This window comes from Syngnathus leptorhynchus, chromosome 8 (assembly GCF_054491065.1).
Source record: "Syngnathus leptorhynchus isolate UIUO chromosome 8, UIUO_Slep, whole genome shotgun sequence".
Lineage (NCBI taxonomy): Eukaryota > Metazoa > Chordata > Actinopteri > Syngnathiformes > Syngnathidae > Syngnathus > Syngnathus leptorhynchus.
In genome coordinates, this window is record NC_141202.1 from 8986461 (window position 1) to 9005717 (window position 19257).

At 38.3% G+C, this 19257-nt stretch overlaps 3 protein-coding genes across 5 annotated transcripts; 1 reads left to right on the top strand and 2 right to left on the bottom strand.

Annotated features, from left to right (window-relative positions):
• Positions 1-343: 343 nt before the first annotated feature.
• ttk (ttk protein kinase) lies at positions 344-7924 on the bottom strand. 2 transcript variants are annotated; one of them, XM_085918780.1, is made up of 25 exons: positions 7324-7924; positions 6872-6956; positions 6572-6794; positions 6238-6344; positions 6026-6169; positions 5718-5832; positions 5564-5633; positions 5343-5464; positions 5118-5205; positions 4892-5000; positions 4554-4776; positions 4015-4121; positions 3762-3905; positions 3525-3646; positions 3148-3281; positions 2866-2995; positions 2486-2578; positions 2231-2388; positions 1894-2045; positions 1670-1794; positions 1473-1547; positions 1189-1365; positions 955-1051; positions 745-830; positions 344-668 (listed from the first exon to the last, which is right to left on the bottom strand). In XM_085918780.1, the coding sequence occupies exons 2-25, from the start codon at positions 6954-6956 to the stop codon at positions 588-590; spliced, it is 2967 nt and encodes a 988-aa protein (XP_085774906.1). In that variant the 5' UTR covers positions 7324-7924; the 3' UTR covers positions 344-587. The 2 variants fall into 2 exon arrangements, with proteins under 2 accessions (XP_085774906.1, XP_085774905.1); XM_085918779.1 differs by lacking the exon at positions 7324-7924 and adding an exon at positions 7101-7300.
• Positions 7735-12248, top strand: ebag9 (estrogen receptor binding site associated antigen 9). Of its 2 annotated transcripts, none has more exons than XM_085918781.1 (7): positions 7735-8042; positions 8446-8540; positions 9439-9520; positions 9645-9797; positions 10170-10280; positions 10993-11084; positions 11262-12248. In XM_085918781.1, exons 2-7 carry the CDS (start codon positions 8458-8460, stop codon positions 11377-11379), a joined length of 639 nt encoding a protein of 212 aa, XP_085774907.1. In that variant the 5' UTR covers positions 7735-8042; positions 8446-8457; the 3' UTR covers positions 11380-12248. The 2 variants fall into 2 exon arrangements, with proteins under 2 accessions (XP_085774907.1, XP_085774908.1); XM_085918782.1 differs by lacking the exon at positions 7735-8042 and adding an exon at positions 8054-8232.
• Positions 12249-14194: 1946 nt separating this feature from the next.
• Positions 14195-17708, bottom strand: sybu (syntabulin (syntaxin-interacting)). The gene is made up of 5 exons (XM_085919109.1): positions 17551-17708; positions 17250-17343; positions 16997-17131; positions 16210-16365; positions 14195-15868 (listed from the first exon to the last, which is right to left on the bottom strand). The coding sequence occupies exons 1-5, from the start codon at positions 17582-17584 to the stop codon at positions 14776-14778; spliced, it is 1512 nt and encodes a 503-aa protein (XP_085775235.1). The 5' UTR covers positions 17585-17708; the 3' UTR covers positions 14195-14775.
• Positions 17709-19257: the final 1549 nt, after the last annotated feature.

Consider the following 19257-nt stretch of genomic DNA (forward strand, 5'->3'; position numbering starts at 1 on the left):
GAGGGGGCGTGTACGCAAATCATTTCCATCATATGACCATGGACGTATGATTTGAATAGACTATAATGTTGCATTTGGGGAATGTGGGAAAGTTGGAAGTTTCCAACTTTCAATCGGAAAGCACATTGAGTCTGAGTTACGAACCAAAACCGGGAATAAATTATCTGTAACTTTCTTTTGTGTAATGGTGAACCTTTCTGTAGTTTGGCATGGCACTATTTGAAATTACTTGAACACATGATGAGGATAATACTGTAAATTTATTTAAACAGACAATGAAATGAAGATGAAATGACCTTTCTGTAGTTTGGCATAGCACTATTTGAAATTACTTGGACACATCTTGAGGAAAATACTGTAAATTTATTTAAACAGACAATGAAATGAAGTTAAAATGATGAACATTTTTACCTCTAAAAGTGTACTGTTCAATATTTTTGCAGAATTAGCATTTTCAAATAATACAAACAAAAAAGCAAACCTCTTTACATTTGTTCTGTTCAATATCATAAAAGAATTTGCATTTTCATTGTATCTAAGTAAAAAACAAAACAAAAAACTGAATAAACACACAAGCCTATTTACATTTATTTTTCTACATAGCTAATTGACTTTGCACACTCTGCCACATCCAGCTTCCTGCCACTGTTGCACATTTTGGCCAGATTCTGTTGAGAGAAAAACAGTGTGAGATGATAACATGGCTGAAGAAAAAGAGCAGACAATTGATAAAGTAAATCTTACATTAGCAGCTCTGATGATGCTATTGGGAGACTGGAGGGCTGCAAGGTCAGTTAGTATTTTCTTGAGATCACTGTTGCATGGACGTTCTGAAAGAGTTGAAAATGTGTCACATAGTTCTCAACAAAATGAGCCTTTGAATCTAATTTTAACTTTCACTACATTCCAAATTATAGGTGCTACTGTATGCATGAGTGTGTTGAATGTCTATACCTGTTTCCGGAGAAACTTGTGGTTTAAGTTGCAGGTACGGATGTTCCAGCAGTTCCACGATTGATATTCGCTCTCTGGGATTTCGTACCAAGCACCTCTGTCCAACAAAAGACCATATTAGCTGTGACAAATTTACACACACACACACACACACACACACACACACACACACACACACACACACACACACACACACACACACACACACACACACACACATATATATATACTTACTTTCAAAACATCCAATAAATCCTTCTCTGAGATGTCAGCAAATTCAATGTCATGTTTGGGATCGATGATGGCATGCAGCTTGGCGATTTGATTGGTGATACTTTGGAATGGAGTCTTTCTGTAGGTCATGCAATACAGGATACAGCCAAGGGACCACACATCGCCTTTTGGACTAATCTGAGGGAGAAAGAAAAAAAGAAAAACACCCAAAGGGTTATCAAACACGTTTTTGCAATCAGAAAGGTGTTTCTTATAATGTTGAATAAACAAACGGGAAAAAGTACTTTTGAGCGTGCTTTTCCATGCTGGGATGAAGTATCTTTAATTGTCTCAGGGGGCATATAGTTCAGAGTTCCAACCTGTGATTGAAAGACAACTATTACACAATAACTCTAAATGCATTTACTCCTACCATGTTTTATTTCACTTGTACATCGAACATTCAATGACTTTTAACTACTCTATAAAAATAAGCTCTTACTTGGGTGTCCTTCATAATGCTTGTTACATCAGGCTGTATGCGATTTGCAATGCCAAAGTCAATGAGCTTTAGTGATGCATTGACAATGACAAAATTTGCTGGCTTTAAATCACTGTGAATGATGCCTGCATTCGAGAGAAAAAATTTGCATAAGATTGGTTTGAAATGAATACATGTTAGCAAGTCTAATGAGGGACGATGAGCGAAACAAAAAAAAAAAGCACCATGTTTGTGAATAGTATGGACAGCTTCTAGCATGTTCTTCCAGTAGAACTTCCTCTCAAGTGGATTGACAGTCGTTTGGTTACGTAGCCAAGTGTTTAGATCCAAGTTGCCACACTCCATCAGCATGTAGATGTAGTCATTTGTTATTTCACTACAAACACAGGACCATGAAAACATTAAAAAAACTGTTACATACTGCATTTCTATGCATTTCCCTTTAATATGAAGTACAAGTCAAAATTTGCGGGATAGTAAAACCAGAGTCGCTAAAGTGATGAACAGAATAATTCATAGTTTTATACAATGGAATTCTTTCCAAGCAGTCTGTGTACTTACTAGTCGTAGAGCTTGATGATTTGATCGCTGTATTGTTGCAAGTGATTCAGATGTTCAATCTCGTTTTTGTAACTTTCCACTGTCTGAGCATCCGCTTCCTCAAGGTTTACGTATTTCACTGCAAACAACTGTTTTTTATCATCCAGGACCTGGTACACCTAAAAACAAGCAAAAACAAAATCTTTAAGTCAAGACTTATTATTATCATGCACAACACAGTTTCATCCTATATCTTTCCTTTCTGTTATCATTTACCTTGCTGGATCCACCACGTCCAATCATTTTAAGAATGAAGAACTGCTTGCCTTTAATGGTAATGGAGTCATTTAACATTGATGTGAGGGAAGCCTGTTGGTATGAGAAAATATATGTCAGTTTTGTGTTATTGACATTTTTATACTAAGTTGTACCAAATTTGATACCCTTTTATTTTTTCAGTTGTATAGTAAGTTTTGAATTGTGTTAATTGAAATACCGGTAACACATATGCAGACAGAATGTGATACAAACTGGAAATGGAAGTACGTCGAGATTGTTAGACGTTTCCCTCCTCCAGTACACTTGCGTACTTCAAATGATCAGAATTGTGATCAGGGTTTTACTATAAAGTTGTTGCACAAGTTAAAAGGTTGTACCTGAGGAATGTGAAATCCAGTTGAGTGATTCAAAGGTGTGCAAGGCTGCTGAACAGGTTCAACTCTGTGTGCTGCATCTCTAGATGAACACAACACTGCCGGGGCTCTCTTTACAATAGGAGTAATAAAGCTGAAAATAGAAGTTAGTTGTAAAAGTTGTTCAATAAAAAAAATTCACACAACAATAATGCTTCATAATTGTCATCTAAATCTAAAGGGTTTTGGGGTTCTAAGCAGGCACAGACAAATAAATGCATGATATTCAACTGTCGTGTTTATTACCTATTTGCACATGTGCTTCTGTAGTTATTTGGAGTCCGTAGATTTAATGTCGATGGAAGCCGAAGAGATGGAGTCGGGATGGATTTCACCACATGAGGAATCTGTTTGGAATCAGGTGGTGTTACACGTTTCATCTGAAAAGAAGATGAAGAAGCATGCAAAAAGGAGTTCAATTTGACAGGAAGTTGAATTAGAAAATATGTTGCAAATTAGGAGTGGCTGCTCTGGCTTGAAAACATCACAGATCATGACAACGGTCTCCAGCCTGACACTAGTTAGGTGACCTTGAGACTGCAATTGCAGCATTACACCGAACATATCAGGCAATTTCATGACAACAAACGTCTTTTTGTAGAAAATGTATAAAGATGTCAAACCTCCGCAATAATATCCTTCTGAGTTGTCATCTTCCATTCCGCAACTGATGCACCCTCCTTGCTGGCCGGTTTGGGATCTTCCACGGTTTGGTTTCCAGCAATCTTATCAGGGAGCTGGGTTTCTTGGATTCAACAATGTTGGCAAGTTAATTTAAAAAAAATTAGGCTATAAGAAAGCTCATGGCCCTCTGCATGTCATTGCTGTCCAGACCTTCCAATAACTGGCTTCAAGAATACCTGGAGAGAGCTGCTCTTTCTCGGTGGAAACAAGTTGTTTCTCTCCAGCTTTCAGCTTCTGCAACGCTACCTCCAGCAGCTCAGCTGGCTTGGCATCCAAAGATTGAGCTTTGAGCAGGATTGAAATCGCCTTGTTCACATTGCCTGAATAAAGAGGACAAAAAGAGTGTTCTGAATTTGATTTACAATCAACAAACAAACTGTCATGCTTTTACAGCTTGTTTTAATCAGCATAAATGTTGCATTGTTGTACCTTGAGAAGCCACAAACTGAGCATGCGCTACATGCACAAATGCAAATGATTTGCACTGGGATCTTGCAACTATGAAATGGTCTTCAGCTTCATCAAGGTCATCAATGCTTTAAGAGAAAAACAAAAAAATTAAATGAGAAACGTTTCAAAAACAGACCGTTGGAATGAGAAACATTTTCCCCCATGTCACTTCAAGAGCTCCCGCACTGCTTCACTGTTAAACATGAAATAAATGTTGTTTCATATATAAAAACAAAAAATGAAGGTGGTGGTGGGCAACAAACAAACACCTGTTGTACCAATTTGAGAACCATGTCCAAAAGAATTGTGCACCCCCATTAATAACCCTTCGTGAGCAGGGTTGCCATTAAGTCATGGCTTCCGACTACTATATCCACATTTTGTGAAATTCAACAGGCCCAGATTTCATTATGAGCAAGTCAAAGTGTTAGTAAATTGAGATGATTCAGAGAATCATTATTTAAGGTTAGGAAACACACTACAGGGTAATGCAGTAAAAGTACAAAGTGAACACTTACCCCTTGAGTTCTGCATACTTGATCAGTAATCTTGCATAGCAAGAGTTCTTGTTGTACTTTCTTATGGGCAGACGTATGAAAATGTTAGAATAGCAATCCTTGAGTTTATTAAGCAGATTGATGTCTGTATGAGGGTTGCCTCCTTTTTCAAGGTTAACCAGGTAAGTCCAACATGACTCAAGGGAGTTTGACAGAAGGACTTGCTCAAAATCGGAAGTTACATCTGCAAAGACAAAGCTAAAAGTCAGACAAAAGTCACCCCCTTCCCTGAATAGAAACACATTTTGGTCAATCCAGTATTATGCAGGCATGTAGGTATCAACACCATCTATTATTACCGTCTAATTTGAGGGTATTCTTTGGATCATCTGCATTAAGATGAGTAATCATGGGCTCCACGGAGTCCTGGACTTCAAAAGGGCCATTTACCGGGGTAGTAGATGGTGTCTGCAATAATAGACATGTTATATACTTTTTTTTGTAACCCCTGCTACAACATCACTCCTGAACTGAGCACTAAAAACTGTGATCAGGAATACTAAAACATGAATATAAAATGCAAACCGGAAAGCTGTCCAAGTGGTGATCGTCAGGGGCTTTCTTTGCCGAGAATAACCCAAGCTTTGTGCTCTCATGAGAACCAGACGTTTGCCTGAAACACAAAGACACCATTTACACACAACACATTTGTTGTCATAGATATCTCATTTTGCTTTTTTAGACTGTACTTTTTTTAATCATAGAAGAGATGCAGGTAATTTGTAACTAGTAATTTTGTTGAAAATATACCTGTATAATTTCTTTATAATTAATCCATCAGTGCTATTTGATGGGCTCTCATTGACATAATCACCACCGCCATCACAATTCTTTTCTGGGATGGAGGAAGGAACATTGGGAAGTCTGCCTGCCTAATATATAAAGAGGGGAAAAAAAACTGACTTCAACACCAACAAATATACTTATAATAAATAGCAATTAAGACCAACACAGATAAATCAAATTCTCACCAGACTCTTGCATTGAGATGCAGCTATCCGGTTCTGCAGCTGGTCTGATGATACACTGAGTATTTTACTTCTGTGATTAAGAGAACAAAAAAGTGACATGTTTTTCCAAATGGAAAGTAGCAGGTTCAAAGTTGGAAGCAGTCATTCACCTTACCCTAAATTGACATTGCTTGAGAGATGCCATTCACCTGTCCCATCCGATATCCTGCTTACTTTCTGGAACTCTGAGCCTTTTTTAATAACATCATCAGCAGTACTGTTTAACAAAGCTGTCAAAAATACAATGACAATTATTGTACATTTTCATCTTCAAATAAGAAGGCATATTCCACAAAATGGACAGACTACAACCAACTACCAGTGTCAGCCATGCACAGTACAATTTGTTCAAATACAACAAATAACTGAATTTGGATGGTAGCTCAAGAAACTAATTGGTAAGATGAAAGAAAAGATTCTTACATGGGTAATTTTCCTTGTCATCCGGAGGGAAAATGCGATGTTTTTCTCCCTGCAAACGTAGCAAGGCATTCTCCAGTAGTTCTTTTGGTTCGGCACCCAGTTCAATTGCGTTTTGCAGTATATACATACATTTCTTTATGTTGCCTGATGACGAAAAAAAAAAGATGTCAGATGATATGTGATAATTTACACTAATACGAAAATGTTTGTACCTTGAGAATGCACAAACTTTGCATGTGCGATGTGAACAAATGCAAAGTTCTGACTATGAGACCTTGCCAAATTGAAGTTGGCCTCAGCCTCGTTGACATCTTGAATTCTACGAAATGAAAAACATGATTATCAGATGAAAATGGCACCGTGTGGCAGAAGCAGGTCTTCTGGGTGAAAGGCTTGGTCCTAAACTCTGCCACAACTGCAGCAGATACATACAGAAATAAAAGGATCAGAATAGTTAAATCATACCTTTTAGAAATACGGCACCACAGTACTAGTATTGAAAAGAAGGGAAAACACTTGCACATGATTTATAACAAGGTCACTCACGCTTTCAACTCTGCAAATCTTATTAACATCCTGGCGTAACTCTCATTTTTGCAGTGTAGTCCAAGTGGCATATTCGAAAACACTCTTGTGTAAAAACTGATGAGTCGAGTGAGATGATTCGAATCCGAGTGTGGGTCCCCTTTCTTCTCCAGGTTCATCATGTATGACAGACAAGCTTCAGATGAATTTAAACTGATGATCTGGTTAATATTATCAGTGTCATCTGAAAGTCATGGAAATCAAAAGAGCTGATGAGGCCTGTGTATAGTAGATGATAGGATAACAAAGCATTCAAAGTACCTTCATTGAGATTTTTTCTAATCTTGTTGAGCTGTTGACAAACCATGGCAAGTTTCTGCATTCTCTCCGTACGCGCTTCTTCCATCTAAAGTGAGAGATCACGACATGTCTGTCCAGACAACACTGTACATGTATTTTGGTTTTGTTTTTGTTCAGCGATTGTTCACGCTAGGTTGCTCCTATTGACTTTGCATGAGTTATTATGCCTAAATATTTTATCGCCTCTCACCATGCAAAGATGACAGTGACGTTAATCCTTATATCACCGAAGTCGAACGATATGTTTGCCCTACCACTGCCAACATGTCAGACAAGACACAAGTCCCACCCCTGACACCAGGCCTTGTCCTAAGATGCGCCAAACACTATATTCCAAATATTGCACTCCGTTACTTTATTCTATGGACGAATCGTATGATGGTTACCCTTACATATATTTTGAGGGCTCTTACCGTGGAGATGATAGTCACGTTAATCCTTTTTTAACTGAGTTATCAGGTCGAGCGATGTTTTTCGCCCTAAACTCAATTGAAAGTTTTTAAATATTGCACTTCCGTTTTACTCGCGTGTTGATTGGCTACATTGGGCTGACACTTTTGGGCTAATATGACGTCAGGTGATAATGGCGACCCCATAAAGCCAAAATACATAAAAGGCAAAACACTATTTACAGTTTATAAACATATACTTAGCTTAATTCAATCATTATTACAAAAATCTGTTATTCGAAATAACTTCACGTAACACAACATAATTTGTAATAACTGCATGAAGGTATGCCGTTGTGTTCCTACCTGGAGTTATTTGGTGAAATGTAAGATAAGATACAATATTCTTTTATTTCTATAAATTTAGGAAATGATTAGGAAGCCTAGCAGGAGGCAAACATGTATCGTGAACAACAAACTATTTGATCGGAATCAGCCCTACCGACCTCCCACGAATGCAGCATTACATCGCTGCTGATAATAATAATTTTGATTAGTGACGCAAAAATAATGTAATTTTTTTCGCGAACTCCGACACTTTTTGAACGGATGAATGAAGGCAGGTTACGAGTACGTAGTCTCTTATTTCCTTGTTCCTGCTCCTCCCAACTGAGCTCCAAGATGGCAGCTGCGCAACAGAGATGAGCAACGACATTAGAGTTCTGTCATGAAACAGCAGCGGAGTATGTATTTCTTTCATGGTTGTGACCTCGCCGTCATTTAATATCTAGCAAATCTAATCACACTCCACTAGGCTACTGAGGGATTTGGAAATAAAATGCTTTTCTATTGGCTAAGCTAGCATGCAGCAGTCGGCAAATAAATGAACTTGTCTCGTCAGCAACACAAAAGGAAACATCAGCTTTGCATACGGTAATTTTCTTGCTTGTGGCTGAATTATTGAAACGATCGATAATAAAGAGAAGGCTTGCTGGAGAGCCTTGAAATGCACAAACGTTACATTCTATGTTCTCTTTACTACATTCGGTGCTTTGCTTGATATTGACAGTTTAACATTACAGTATAGTTGTTGATAGTTGACAGCAAATCCACAAGAATGATAAAAGTGATTCTTCTTTTCACCAGCTCAATTTCGTCATGGCCATCACTCAATTCCGTCTGTTTAAGATCTGCACATGCCTGGCCAGTTTGCTGTCTTTCTTTAAGAGATTGATATGCAGGTAAGTGTATACAAAAACTTTCAAACAAGCTATTTGGACAACTGTATCAGTATTATTCTAATATGATAGCTGTAGTGGTTGGGCATCAGTAATTGAACAAATTTCCCCTAACATATCCATCGATCCATCCATCCATTTTCTGCACCAGGGATGGGCGTCTTAATTGCTGGCGAAGGGCACAATTTTTCATCACTGCTAACCAAATGTATGACAAAATACTATTTAAAATATTAACAAAATCTGTGCAAACATGCAACATTTATTTTTTGACAATGCATTTTTCAATACATGTATGAAAGATCCACCAACTTAAACCAAGGAGAAGGGGTGACAAAGAACAAGATTACTTCATTATTTATCGTGTTCTGTTAAAAGAGATCACATAAAAATTCAAGGACAGCTTAAAGCTGCCAAACAAGAAACCACCATTAGTTAAATTGACATACCGTGTTTGTCCTGCATAAAATTGCACATTTGAAATCAATTATTAGGCCTCATGTACTGTACTATAGAACAGAATAAGTGAAACTAAGACATGTCTGCCAACTAGCGGTGGTTGGTCATGTTAAAACTACAGCCGTGTGTTACACAATACCATACAACTATATATAGTGCATTTTACAACAGCTGCAGCTGTAACAATCAATAATTTGCATATTTGTTTATTTTTGGTATTCAAGGATATCCATTTCTGTATATTGACTGATTAACAATGTTTTTTGAAGAATTTTTTGGGGGGGAGTGGGGTTGTTTGATAATAGTCATGTTTTTTATTTATGTATTAATTTCACTAATCAAGGGGTTAACCTGGCTTTTGCAGCAGGCCTCCAGTTGCACATTGTTGATCTGTTTAACTACCCTTTCTTTTTCTTTTTGTTATTGTTTGCCCACAAACTAGGAGTGGAAGGGGCCGAAAGCTCAGTGGGGATCAAATAACTCTCCCGACCACAGTGGATTTCTCATCATCCGTACCAAAACAGGTTAGTAGTAACTCTGTGAAATTAATCATCTACTATAGCCTGGTAAGAAAAAAAACACACAAGGGCAGACTAAGGTTTATTATCATAGTGCATTTCCCATTGGTGTTTTCCTCTCTGCACACAGCCAGATGTTGAAGAATGGAGTTCTTGGGATGAAGATGCTCCAACCAGTATTAAGATTGAAGGTGGTAATGGAAATGTTACCCCTCAACCCACTGAGATTGAAGAGCCCGACTACTTCAAAGACATGACGCCAACCATCAGGAAAACACAGAAGGTAGCCTATATCTTTATCATAATTACATCACAAAGAAATCTTTATAATTTTATAAACCATCAGAAGTTTCTGCATTCTGTCCATATGCTGTTATTTAATAGATGGCAACATGTTGAGTTTAATGAAGAAAAAGGTAAAAACAAAAAGGTAAGTACCAATTATGAAGACCACCACGCAAGGCGCCACAAACATTGCGTGGGAGTAATTTTTATTTTTGCCATCAGCGGTGTATGGCAAATTCTGTTTCAAATTTCTATGTTACTATATACGTATGTAGTGTAAATAAATCCATCCAGTTGCAGATTCAAAGAAACATTTAAGGGTTTATAATTACTGTTTTATATATGTGGTATGGCTTGTTCCATTTTGCAGATAGTGTTAAAGAAAAGGGAGCCATTGAACTACCTGGTGCCTGATGGGTCAGCAGGTTTCTCCAGCAGACTGGCAGTCTCTCAGGATATGATGACTTTCTGTCCACCTTCAGTGAGTTATCCTTTATCATCTCTGAAGCTTCAGACATGCGTTCTGTTTATAGCCATGAAAGACATGAAAGTGAAGGTAACATTGTTGTTGAGTAAATAGGGTAGGGTTGCAACTAATGATTATTCGAATAAACAATTAATTTGTTGATTTTTTTTTTCCAATTAATCGATGAGTCTGTTAAAAAAAATCCATTCCTTAATTAAAAATAATGGACATTTCACATGGGCAGTGTGAAAGGTGCACAATGGTTGTGCATGATCATAAGAGACCTTAAAGTCAAACTCGAATTTAAAAAAGTAGGGGGAATAAAACTTGAGCTCAAGCTAAATATGACATAGACCGACACACAAAAACATCCAAATGCATGACATAAAATAGGTGCTAGAAATGTTTTGTCATTCACCATCAGTTTGTCATTACACTATGTCTGTCTGAGTCTCAACAGTTGCGTCAAGATTTTCAGGCTTCCCCACAACCTCACCACCTCTTTGAAATTCTAGTAAAAGTGTTCATATGATGTGCTCTGTTTTTAAATAGCACTCCGTTTGATGCGTGACATGAAAAGAAAAGTTCGTCGTTTATTCAGTCCAAGAGTTTTCGTTACCAAACAGGGCCTGTGGTTGGTTGTGTTGTTTTAATGCAAAAACAGAACAGTGAGATTTCATTCTGTTGTATTTATGCTGTTGAATTCTCGCTGTCTGTTTTTCTACAGGGAGAGCTTGGCGAAATGGACACCTGGCAGGGGGACACCAATGCTTGGGAGGATGAGTCTGACGCTACCTGGGAAGCAGAGGAGGTGCTCAGGTAAAGCATCTATTACTGTACTGATGGCCGTGTATGTTCACTCTGACCAGTAGATAGCATCATGTACCACTACTGTGTATTAAAAGGGGAAAAACATAGGTGACATTTATTGTACTCAAACTTACATAGACATGTTTTCTGATCTATAAATCTTGTAAACTGTTATCCTTGTAACAGACAACAGAAATTGGCTGACAGAGAAAAGCGGTCCATGGAGCAACAGAGGAAGAAGATGGAAAAAGAGGCTCAGAGGATGATGAAGAAAGAGCAGAAGATGGCTGTTAAGCTTTCGTAACATTTGCCAGTGCTCAGTTTTGAGCCAGAGGATCTCAAGGGAAAGACACTGAATCATTTGTGAGTTTGTTTAAAGTCATCAAACCATCCAAAGTTCTGCGAAGTGCTGCACTACTACATTTTCAGTCACCTGTTCTTGTCTAGCCGCCTTTCTCGTCCATCTTTGAGTTACAACAATTAATCCTTGGGGTTGCTCACAAACTGCATTTTTTACCATGTTTGTGAGTCATTTGCTCTTTAAGAATTTCAATATTTATCCCCCCTGTCTATTAGGTGTATGTGCTAGTAAGCACAGGACCTGGTCAAGGTGTGTAAATAAACTCAAATCTGTACTGTACAACTTTTTCATTTATGGTGTACAATTTATTTTCTTTATCTTATTTTTAACCACACTGGTTAAAAAAAAAGGTGTAATTATTTTTAAGAATCGCTGTTTATCTGTGACATTGGTCTGCTTATTAATTGTTTTTGTTTTATGTTTCATTGCTTAAAAGGTTTAATTCCCTAATGATTTTTTTGCTCTGTACCATTGCAAAATTAATCATTAAAGACAATAGCATATGCTGTCTTGTAATTTAAAGCTGTGGGTTCCTATGGTAACAACATGGCTATTAACATGAGCTTCACACTGTGATGGAAAAATATGCAGTCACTATCTAGTCAATATTACAAATACAAACCGCATGAACATTGTGTAAAGCATAAATAAAAACATAGGTCAATGATTTTGCATTGTTACATGCATTAAATGTAAAATGAGCCAATATTTGCCCATCACACCCCCACTCCTAAAAAAATAAAATAATTGCAATTTGACCTAAAAATATCTTAACTTTGTGACATATTCAATTAAATATAGGTTGGAAATCATTTGTAAGTCTGTTTTTATTTAAATTTCACACATTCTAATTTCATTGGAATAGTGTTTTATAGATGCCATTTATAAGGAATAAATCATTTTCAGTAGCTACATAACTTATTGTAGCCCCCCATTTATGATTAGACTGTCACTGGCAGCCTTTGTGAAGTGAAATTTACAATTCTGTGGTTTGCAGTCTTGAAAGCGATTGATGCGAAATCAAGGATCGCTTCAGCATACTGGCAATTATTCAGCTTTAGTACCAAGACTATGACCAGGTTTGAGTAAAGAAAGCAAGCAGCAGCCTTTGTGAATCTACTACATTCTGAAGCAATAAGCGCTCCCTGTTTAAATGATTTGCATGGTGCTTTTGGTGTGTTCAATCAAAGAAATTGATTTATGGTTTATGTATTCTTTCTGATGTACATTACATTGTTTTGCTTTGACTATTAAAAACAGGACTGTTACTAAAGTCATCATCATCAAATATGTTCTTGCAGCATTTTGAATAAACGTGTAAGATTCAGGTGAATAATATGCTTTTTAAATAAATTGAGTTGTAATGACCAAATGCAGTTCTGTAACAGAGTTTGCAAAGAAAGACGGTGCAAATGAATGAATCTTGGTGAATCGACTACATTCTGAAGCAATAAGCGCTCCCTGTTTAAATGTTTTTTTTCTCTTTGCTTTCTCTGTTTAAGCATTTTTTTTTTTTTCACGAACAGGCTTTCCCTTGTTTCTTCCCCCAGCTGAGCTCACATGCTGATCTGTAGACAATATGTCCCTGGCATCTGACAGGAAGTTTGTTGAATTGTGATGTGGTTGATTCTTCTCTTCCCTCTGCAGGTCTGGAGGGGGACTCATGAATATTTTGACTGAATGATCTCTGCCTCTGTTAGTTGACGTGCCAGTGGATTTAATGCACTTTACCCTGTTGACGCTTAAAAGATGTGAAAAAAGAATACTAAGAAAACTTATATCCAAGCTGAGGAGGCATGGGAATGCTGTTTGGGTAAAGTCTGGATAGCTCCCTTTTATATATTCATGTTAACATCTTAAATAATTCAGGATTTTTGCCAACTTTTATAGGCCTCTTACATAAGAGTGATGTACAGTGGTGACTGGAGACACTAGTTCAATTAATTGTTTCATAACCATGCTCATCATTCAAAAACACCCCAGTGGGCATCCGATGTCAATTAAATATCAATATGATGAGTCAAAATCAACAGGATGTTTGACAACATATTGATCTTAAACACACGTCTTTGATGCAAAATTGACATCAGATCGCCATCGGAACTTATCCCAAATCATCTTTCCTCACAAAAAATAAAATGGCATTCAACAAAAGCCCATAAAAATAATATTGTTATATTGTTTACTTTTACACAATGGGCATTGAACATAAGTTCAATGCCCATTGTGTAAAAGTAGGCATTGAATCTGTAATGGCTCTTGGGAAGCCTATATGAATTAAAAAAACTAAAGTGACCAAATAATATCTCAACAGAGCACTATGAAATATGTTTGGAAAGTACAGCGCTTGTAAATTTGCAAATGTTGCATGACAGCAGACTGGAAAATGAAATGAAATCGCTAAAGTGCTTGTGGGACTACCAAATGGGCACTATGCACACTAATGCCCATTTTGAATTAACTTTGCAGGTTTGAGTCCAATGCATCAAAAATCTGAATCAGTTTTAGTTTGACACTAAACTAGAAGTGCAAGAAACATCTTAAAGCATCTGATATGAAAAATTGTTCACTATGCTGCTTGTTTCAAAGACAGTTATGCTCACTATGACCACACATTATTTCTATCCCTGTTTTAATTTTGCTCACAAGAAAAAAGATGAATGATTATGGCTCATCTCAAAATTCTAGCTGGAGTCACTCAAGTCTCATGGTTCCACATTCATTTGTGGAGCTAGAAAAAAAGGTCAGGACTCTAGGCACTGTATTAATCATGCTTTAATAATATACATGGACATCTGATGCAAACCACAGGTACAGGTATTGCACATATAGGCACAAACTGTCATTTGCTGTGAAACATCAACTTTCAATTAACAATACAAAAGGTTCAACTTACAGTAATAAATCTCTGCTTATTTGGGGGAAATAAAGAGGATAAATTGATTTTTCATTAAAGCTTTGGCTAAAGGAATAAAGTTCATTTTTGGACAACTCACCATTACAAAACAGATACAGACATTCCATCTTTTGTTTCCCCAAAACTGAACAAGTGCTTTGATTTTCAGCAAGGATGACCTGGGACGGTATCTATAAAACAATAATAAGAAAAACCATCTACCCAAATGATCATCTTATTGAGAAACTATAAATAAACTATACACTCATTAATAAATATTCCCTTCCTTGTCATTTTGCTTAAACTCATAGTAAATATAGTGATGAACTCACAACCGCGGAAAGGTGTTCAGGAAGAGCAAAAAATATACGGTATATATTCTCAAAAAATGCTTAAGTGCTTTCTAATTCAAAGTGAGCCGTGTGCCTGCAATTCAGAAGCCATTATACATCTGGCCTGTGAGCAATGCGACGAAGGGAGTGCAATCCCATGATGCAACAGCCTCTAATGAGAGCGGCAATGTTGACTGGAGTGCTTTTATCCACACCGTGTCGCGAGTATAGCCAAGCCACTGTAGGGAGCACAGGCGCCGCGACGGCAACCAGATCCACCAGAAAACTCTTGCTCCAGTATTGCTTGGTGATCACACCCGGTCCTGGTGAAGGATGTTGTTTCTCTGTGCTCACCTCAAAATCCAGCTCATCCATGAACCGCGGGTTCTCCACCAGTTCTGAGTCGCCCATGCCTGAGTCAGTTGTGATGACTTTGCTGACAAGTGGAGTAGGGGTGTCCAGGTTTGGGAGACCCAGAACAGTGCTGGAGATGGACAAAGTCTGACTTCTACTCCCTTCAAGTCGGAGAAGCTGGTAAAGGAGAGCCTGAAGCTCGTGTGACATTGGCATTATGTCAGTCTGGAGATTCTTATCTTCGGTCTTCTTAACAGAGCATGAAGCGCAGCTGTTGACGGTATCTAGTATGGCTGGTGGAGATGAATTTGATATTTCCGATAATATGGACATTCCTGATTCGATCCCAGGTTTCGGCTTGTTGATGGAGTCTAGATGAAAATCTACTGGAGTGGACATGAAGACCTGCTCCAAAATATCACCTCTGTTGGCCATCTCGTCATTTATTAGCAGCCCACTGTCAGCCATGGCCTCCACTCCATGATCTCCTAGCTCCATTCCAATTTCTTCATCCCCAACTATCTTTTTCCCAACTCTATCAGGGCTCTGAAAGAGGAATTCCTGTGTGTTGTCTTCTTGAAGGTTGGCACCACTCTGAGCAAGTTCCATGCTTTGCAAGAGGGCCTCCAGCTTCCTGTTTTGGATGTTGATGTCGATGAAGTACTTCTGTATTCCCTTATCTTTTTCCATCAGGCTGCTCTTCATGGTCTCCACAACCTGGCGCAGCTGTTTGATTTCCTTACGGGCTTCTTTGAGGGACAGTTGGGCCTCAACCCGATGACACTCTTCCTCAATCCAGTCTTCTCTCATTCTGCTGAGTTGGCCTTTGAGATCCACAATTTCTGCCTCCCTAAAAAATAACAAAAACATCATTTGAAGATGAGGAAGGCATTGCATGACTTTCCTGTCAACTGCCAACTATCTCACACTAGCCAAACCAAGCACTATAAAATATTCATTCCAAAGCTGAATCCAGAAGAACGTTTCATGCAAGACCAAACTCGAGCATTGTTATGACATTTGGGGGGGGGGGGGGGGGGGGGGCTTATGTAATTACCAAGTGGATGTCAGACAAAAAGTCAGTTGAGTGGAGCTTCAGGAGGTGGCTATTACATCACATCTACAATCTCACATCTATGACGCCCAACACACACGTAATTAAAATCATCAGTCCACTGGATGCTAGCTCACCTGTCATGAACCCTGTTGTCAGATTCCAGGAGCTTCGTTTTGAGGTGTCTGATGACCACTTCTTTTTGTTGCAGAGGGGTGAGGTACTGCTCAGGGTTGGGAGGTCTGATTCCATGGTTATCGCCACATGAATGGTAGCGGCTGAAGTTTACTCTCCTGTTGGAGAGAGAAATAATTTCAAAACAAAACACTTCAACCATTTATTATAAAACACCAATATCACTGCATGCAAGAGGCAATTTGTCTGAAAGGGTTTTGCCGGGACAGATGTTTACTGGAGCCAGAGAATTAATGTCTGATGCTGGATTACTGGCATGCAGACAAGAGACAGGATTCTAGTTTATCTAAAAACATGATCGGGCTAGAATCCTAAAAAAATATCTCGACACCAATTGTATGCATGGCATGGTTCTCCAATAATGTGTTTTTTTTTTTCCCTGTAGAGGATGAGGAATTGGGGTCAAAGTAGAACAAAACCAAGTCTCTTTCAACTGAAACTTGAAGCTTCGATGAAAGTGTTCTGTATCTCACCCACAAATAATACAATTGAAATAAAGAAATGTAGTGAAATACAAGACGCATGTTCTTTATTGCTTGAGAAATTGAAAGTGTTTGATAACTTCACACTCAATGCCCTAGTCACCTCAGGGTTTGATAAATCTAGTATGCCCCCCACACCCTTTGCCCTAAATAAAATGAGTTAGTGTCAGCTTTCATATGACTGTAAACAAGATAAAGTGTTAAAAAAAAACATAGCTTGACATATTACAAATATAAAAATATGTACCTGGATGTAGGGCTGGAGTTACAGCTGCTACTATTGGTTGACAATGCAGCTCTGGGTGGAGTCTGGTAGGGAGCGTATAGCGCTGCATCACGGTTGGAGGACGGGCTCCCTGCCGGTTTGAAGACTGGGAGCAAACTGATGTGGGCAATGTGAAGTAATTATAATGAAGTAAATTAACATAATGCAAAAAATTAAAAACATTCTTCCACATTGAATTAATTAAAAACTTGGGAGTATATTAAAATCAGGATACCTGCGAGAGACAGTCTTCTTTCCAGATTTGGTGAGGCTCTCTCTTCTCTTTAGGCTCCCTGTACTGCTGGAGGAGCTAAAATCTGCCTCACTTCCTGCATGAGGAAGAATTGTATGTTACCAATTGCTGACAGGCGGCTACAAACTCAAATAATGCTTGCTTTGGTTGTCAAGTCATCAATGTGCATCGAGAAAACAAGCTCAGCGGGTTGCAGGATTGACACAAAAGGATTATTAATAGACAGATTGAAGCTAAGGGCAACAAATCTGACAGTTAATTGAAAATAAAATGTCATCCAAACCTGAGAGACAGTTCTTGTTATCAAACAAAACCATAGTGCTGTGACCAGTGTCAAACTAATTGGGGAAAACCATTTTCTCCTCCACTTTGGGAGTCGGCTGAAAGTCTGTTCACGTTCACCCAGTCAAGTAACCTCCCACTAATCAGCGTGATTGCCTCAGCTCCAGAACATTTTCCATTGACCAATCAGTTTATTCCCCCATGGTGTTTTGTGTCACAAACTGTATTTGCAGATTTAAGATGGAAGAAGAGTCACTTCCCCTAAGGTTAAACACACGAGTAATGATTCTCTCCTTTAGTTGGCACAGTTTTTGTAAGATGCTGATACATTTGTAATTTCATGGAGATTGTTTGAGACTGGAAAGGTTTTCTTTTAAAAACAATAAACACGTATGTGTATGTTCTATATGTTGCTTCTTCCTTTACCTCTGGTTTTCATGGCCGACCTCAGTGCCTTCTTGTGCTTTGGCGTACTCCGTGTTTCGCGACTGCCTTCAGCCATGACTCGTACCCTCTTCACTTTGGTCTTACGCTCGGGGAGTGTTGGCGAGCTGTGGGCACTCTCCTCTGAGCCTGACGGAGTTTTGGAGGGGGACACAGACTGACTAGTGGGGCAGCCGGTGTCATCTATATTGTAGATAGGCACACAGACAGTAATAACCAAAACCAGACACACGAGAGCTTGACCTTAAGCACACACACACACCTGTAAAACTGCTGGGTTAAAAATTGGAACGACCCAGGAAGATGGGTTAGAAAAGTTATTTTGCAAAAAATAAATAGGGGTTGTTTTGTAAAAAAAAAAATGGTTGCTTTGTTGGGCTGGTCCAATTTTCAATCCAATTTGGGTTGTTTTTGACTCAGGAGTTTTAAGCGTATCTATGGATATTACTGTATCTATATTTATATATTTAGATCTACATTGATATCTACATATCACTCGCTCAAGTAGACAGACAGACAGATATTTGGCACAGAAATTCTTACCCGAGTAAAAACTGTTGGTGCTGATTGTTCTTTTGGAGTGATCTGAGCTGATGTCACACTCTTTGCCCTCTTCCTCTGAGAAAGGAGAGTCAGAAAGAGGAGAGCCATTGCCCTTTGGCTGGAAGGGATGGAGGACCAAACGTGGAATACGACTCTGAGGGCTTCCCTTCTGTGGAGACTTCTTTTCCTGCTTGTATGAAGTTCACATCCATTGAGTGGCATTTGGTATCAATATGTACTGTAGTACATTAAACATACCAAATGATGTCTAAGAACAAATTCATAACGACTCACCTCGTACTCCTGGAATGGTCCCATTGTGTTTCATGTAGTAGATTCTCACTGATCACACATACAAAAAAAAAATAGTTTTGAACTGAATTTTGAATTGAAGTGACAAACAGTAAACAAAGAAAAAGGCCCGCTTTGGGTTGCATCACAAATGTCACAAGAAGTACAGAGACGACACATTCTAATATTACCACCTTATGAAACAAACTGAGTATTGACACTAAAATTCTAAAAGGGCATCCATATTGCATTTCACACTATCTCAAAGATCTTTTCTAATGATCGGATTTAACCAAGATAGAATTAAATCCAAATTCTAATTGTATTGAATTAAATGCCAGCTTTAAAGATGACACAATGTGTGCTCAGTTCCCACTCAGATGGTGAGAATGTGATTGTGAATGATCATTTTTCAATATGTGAAGTGATC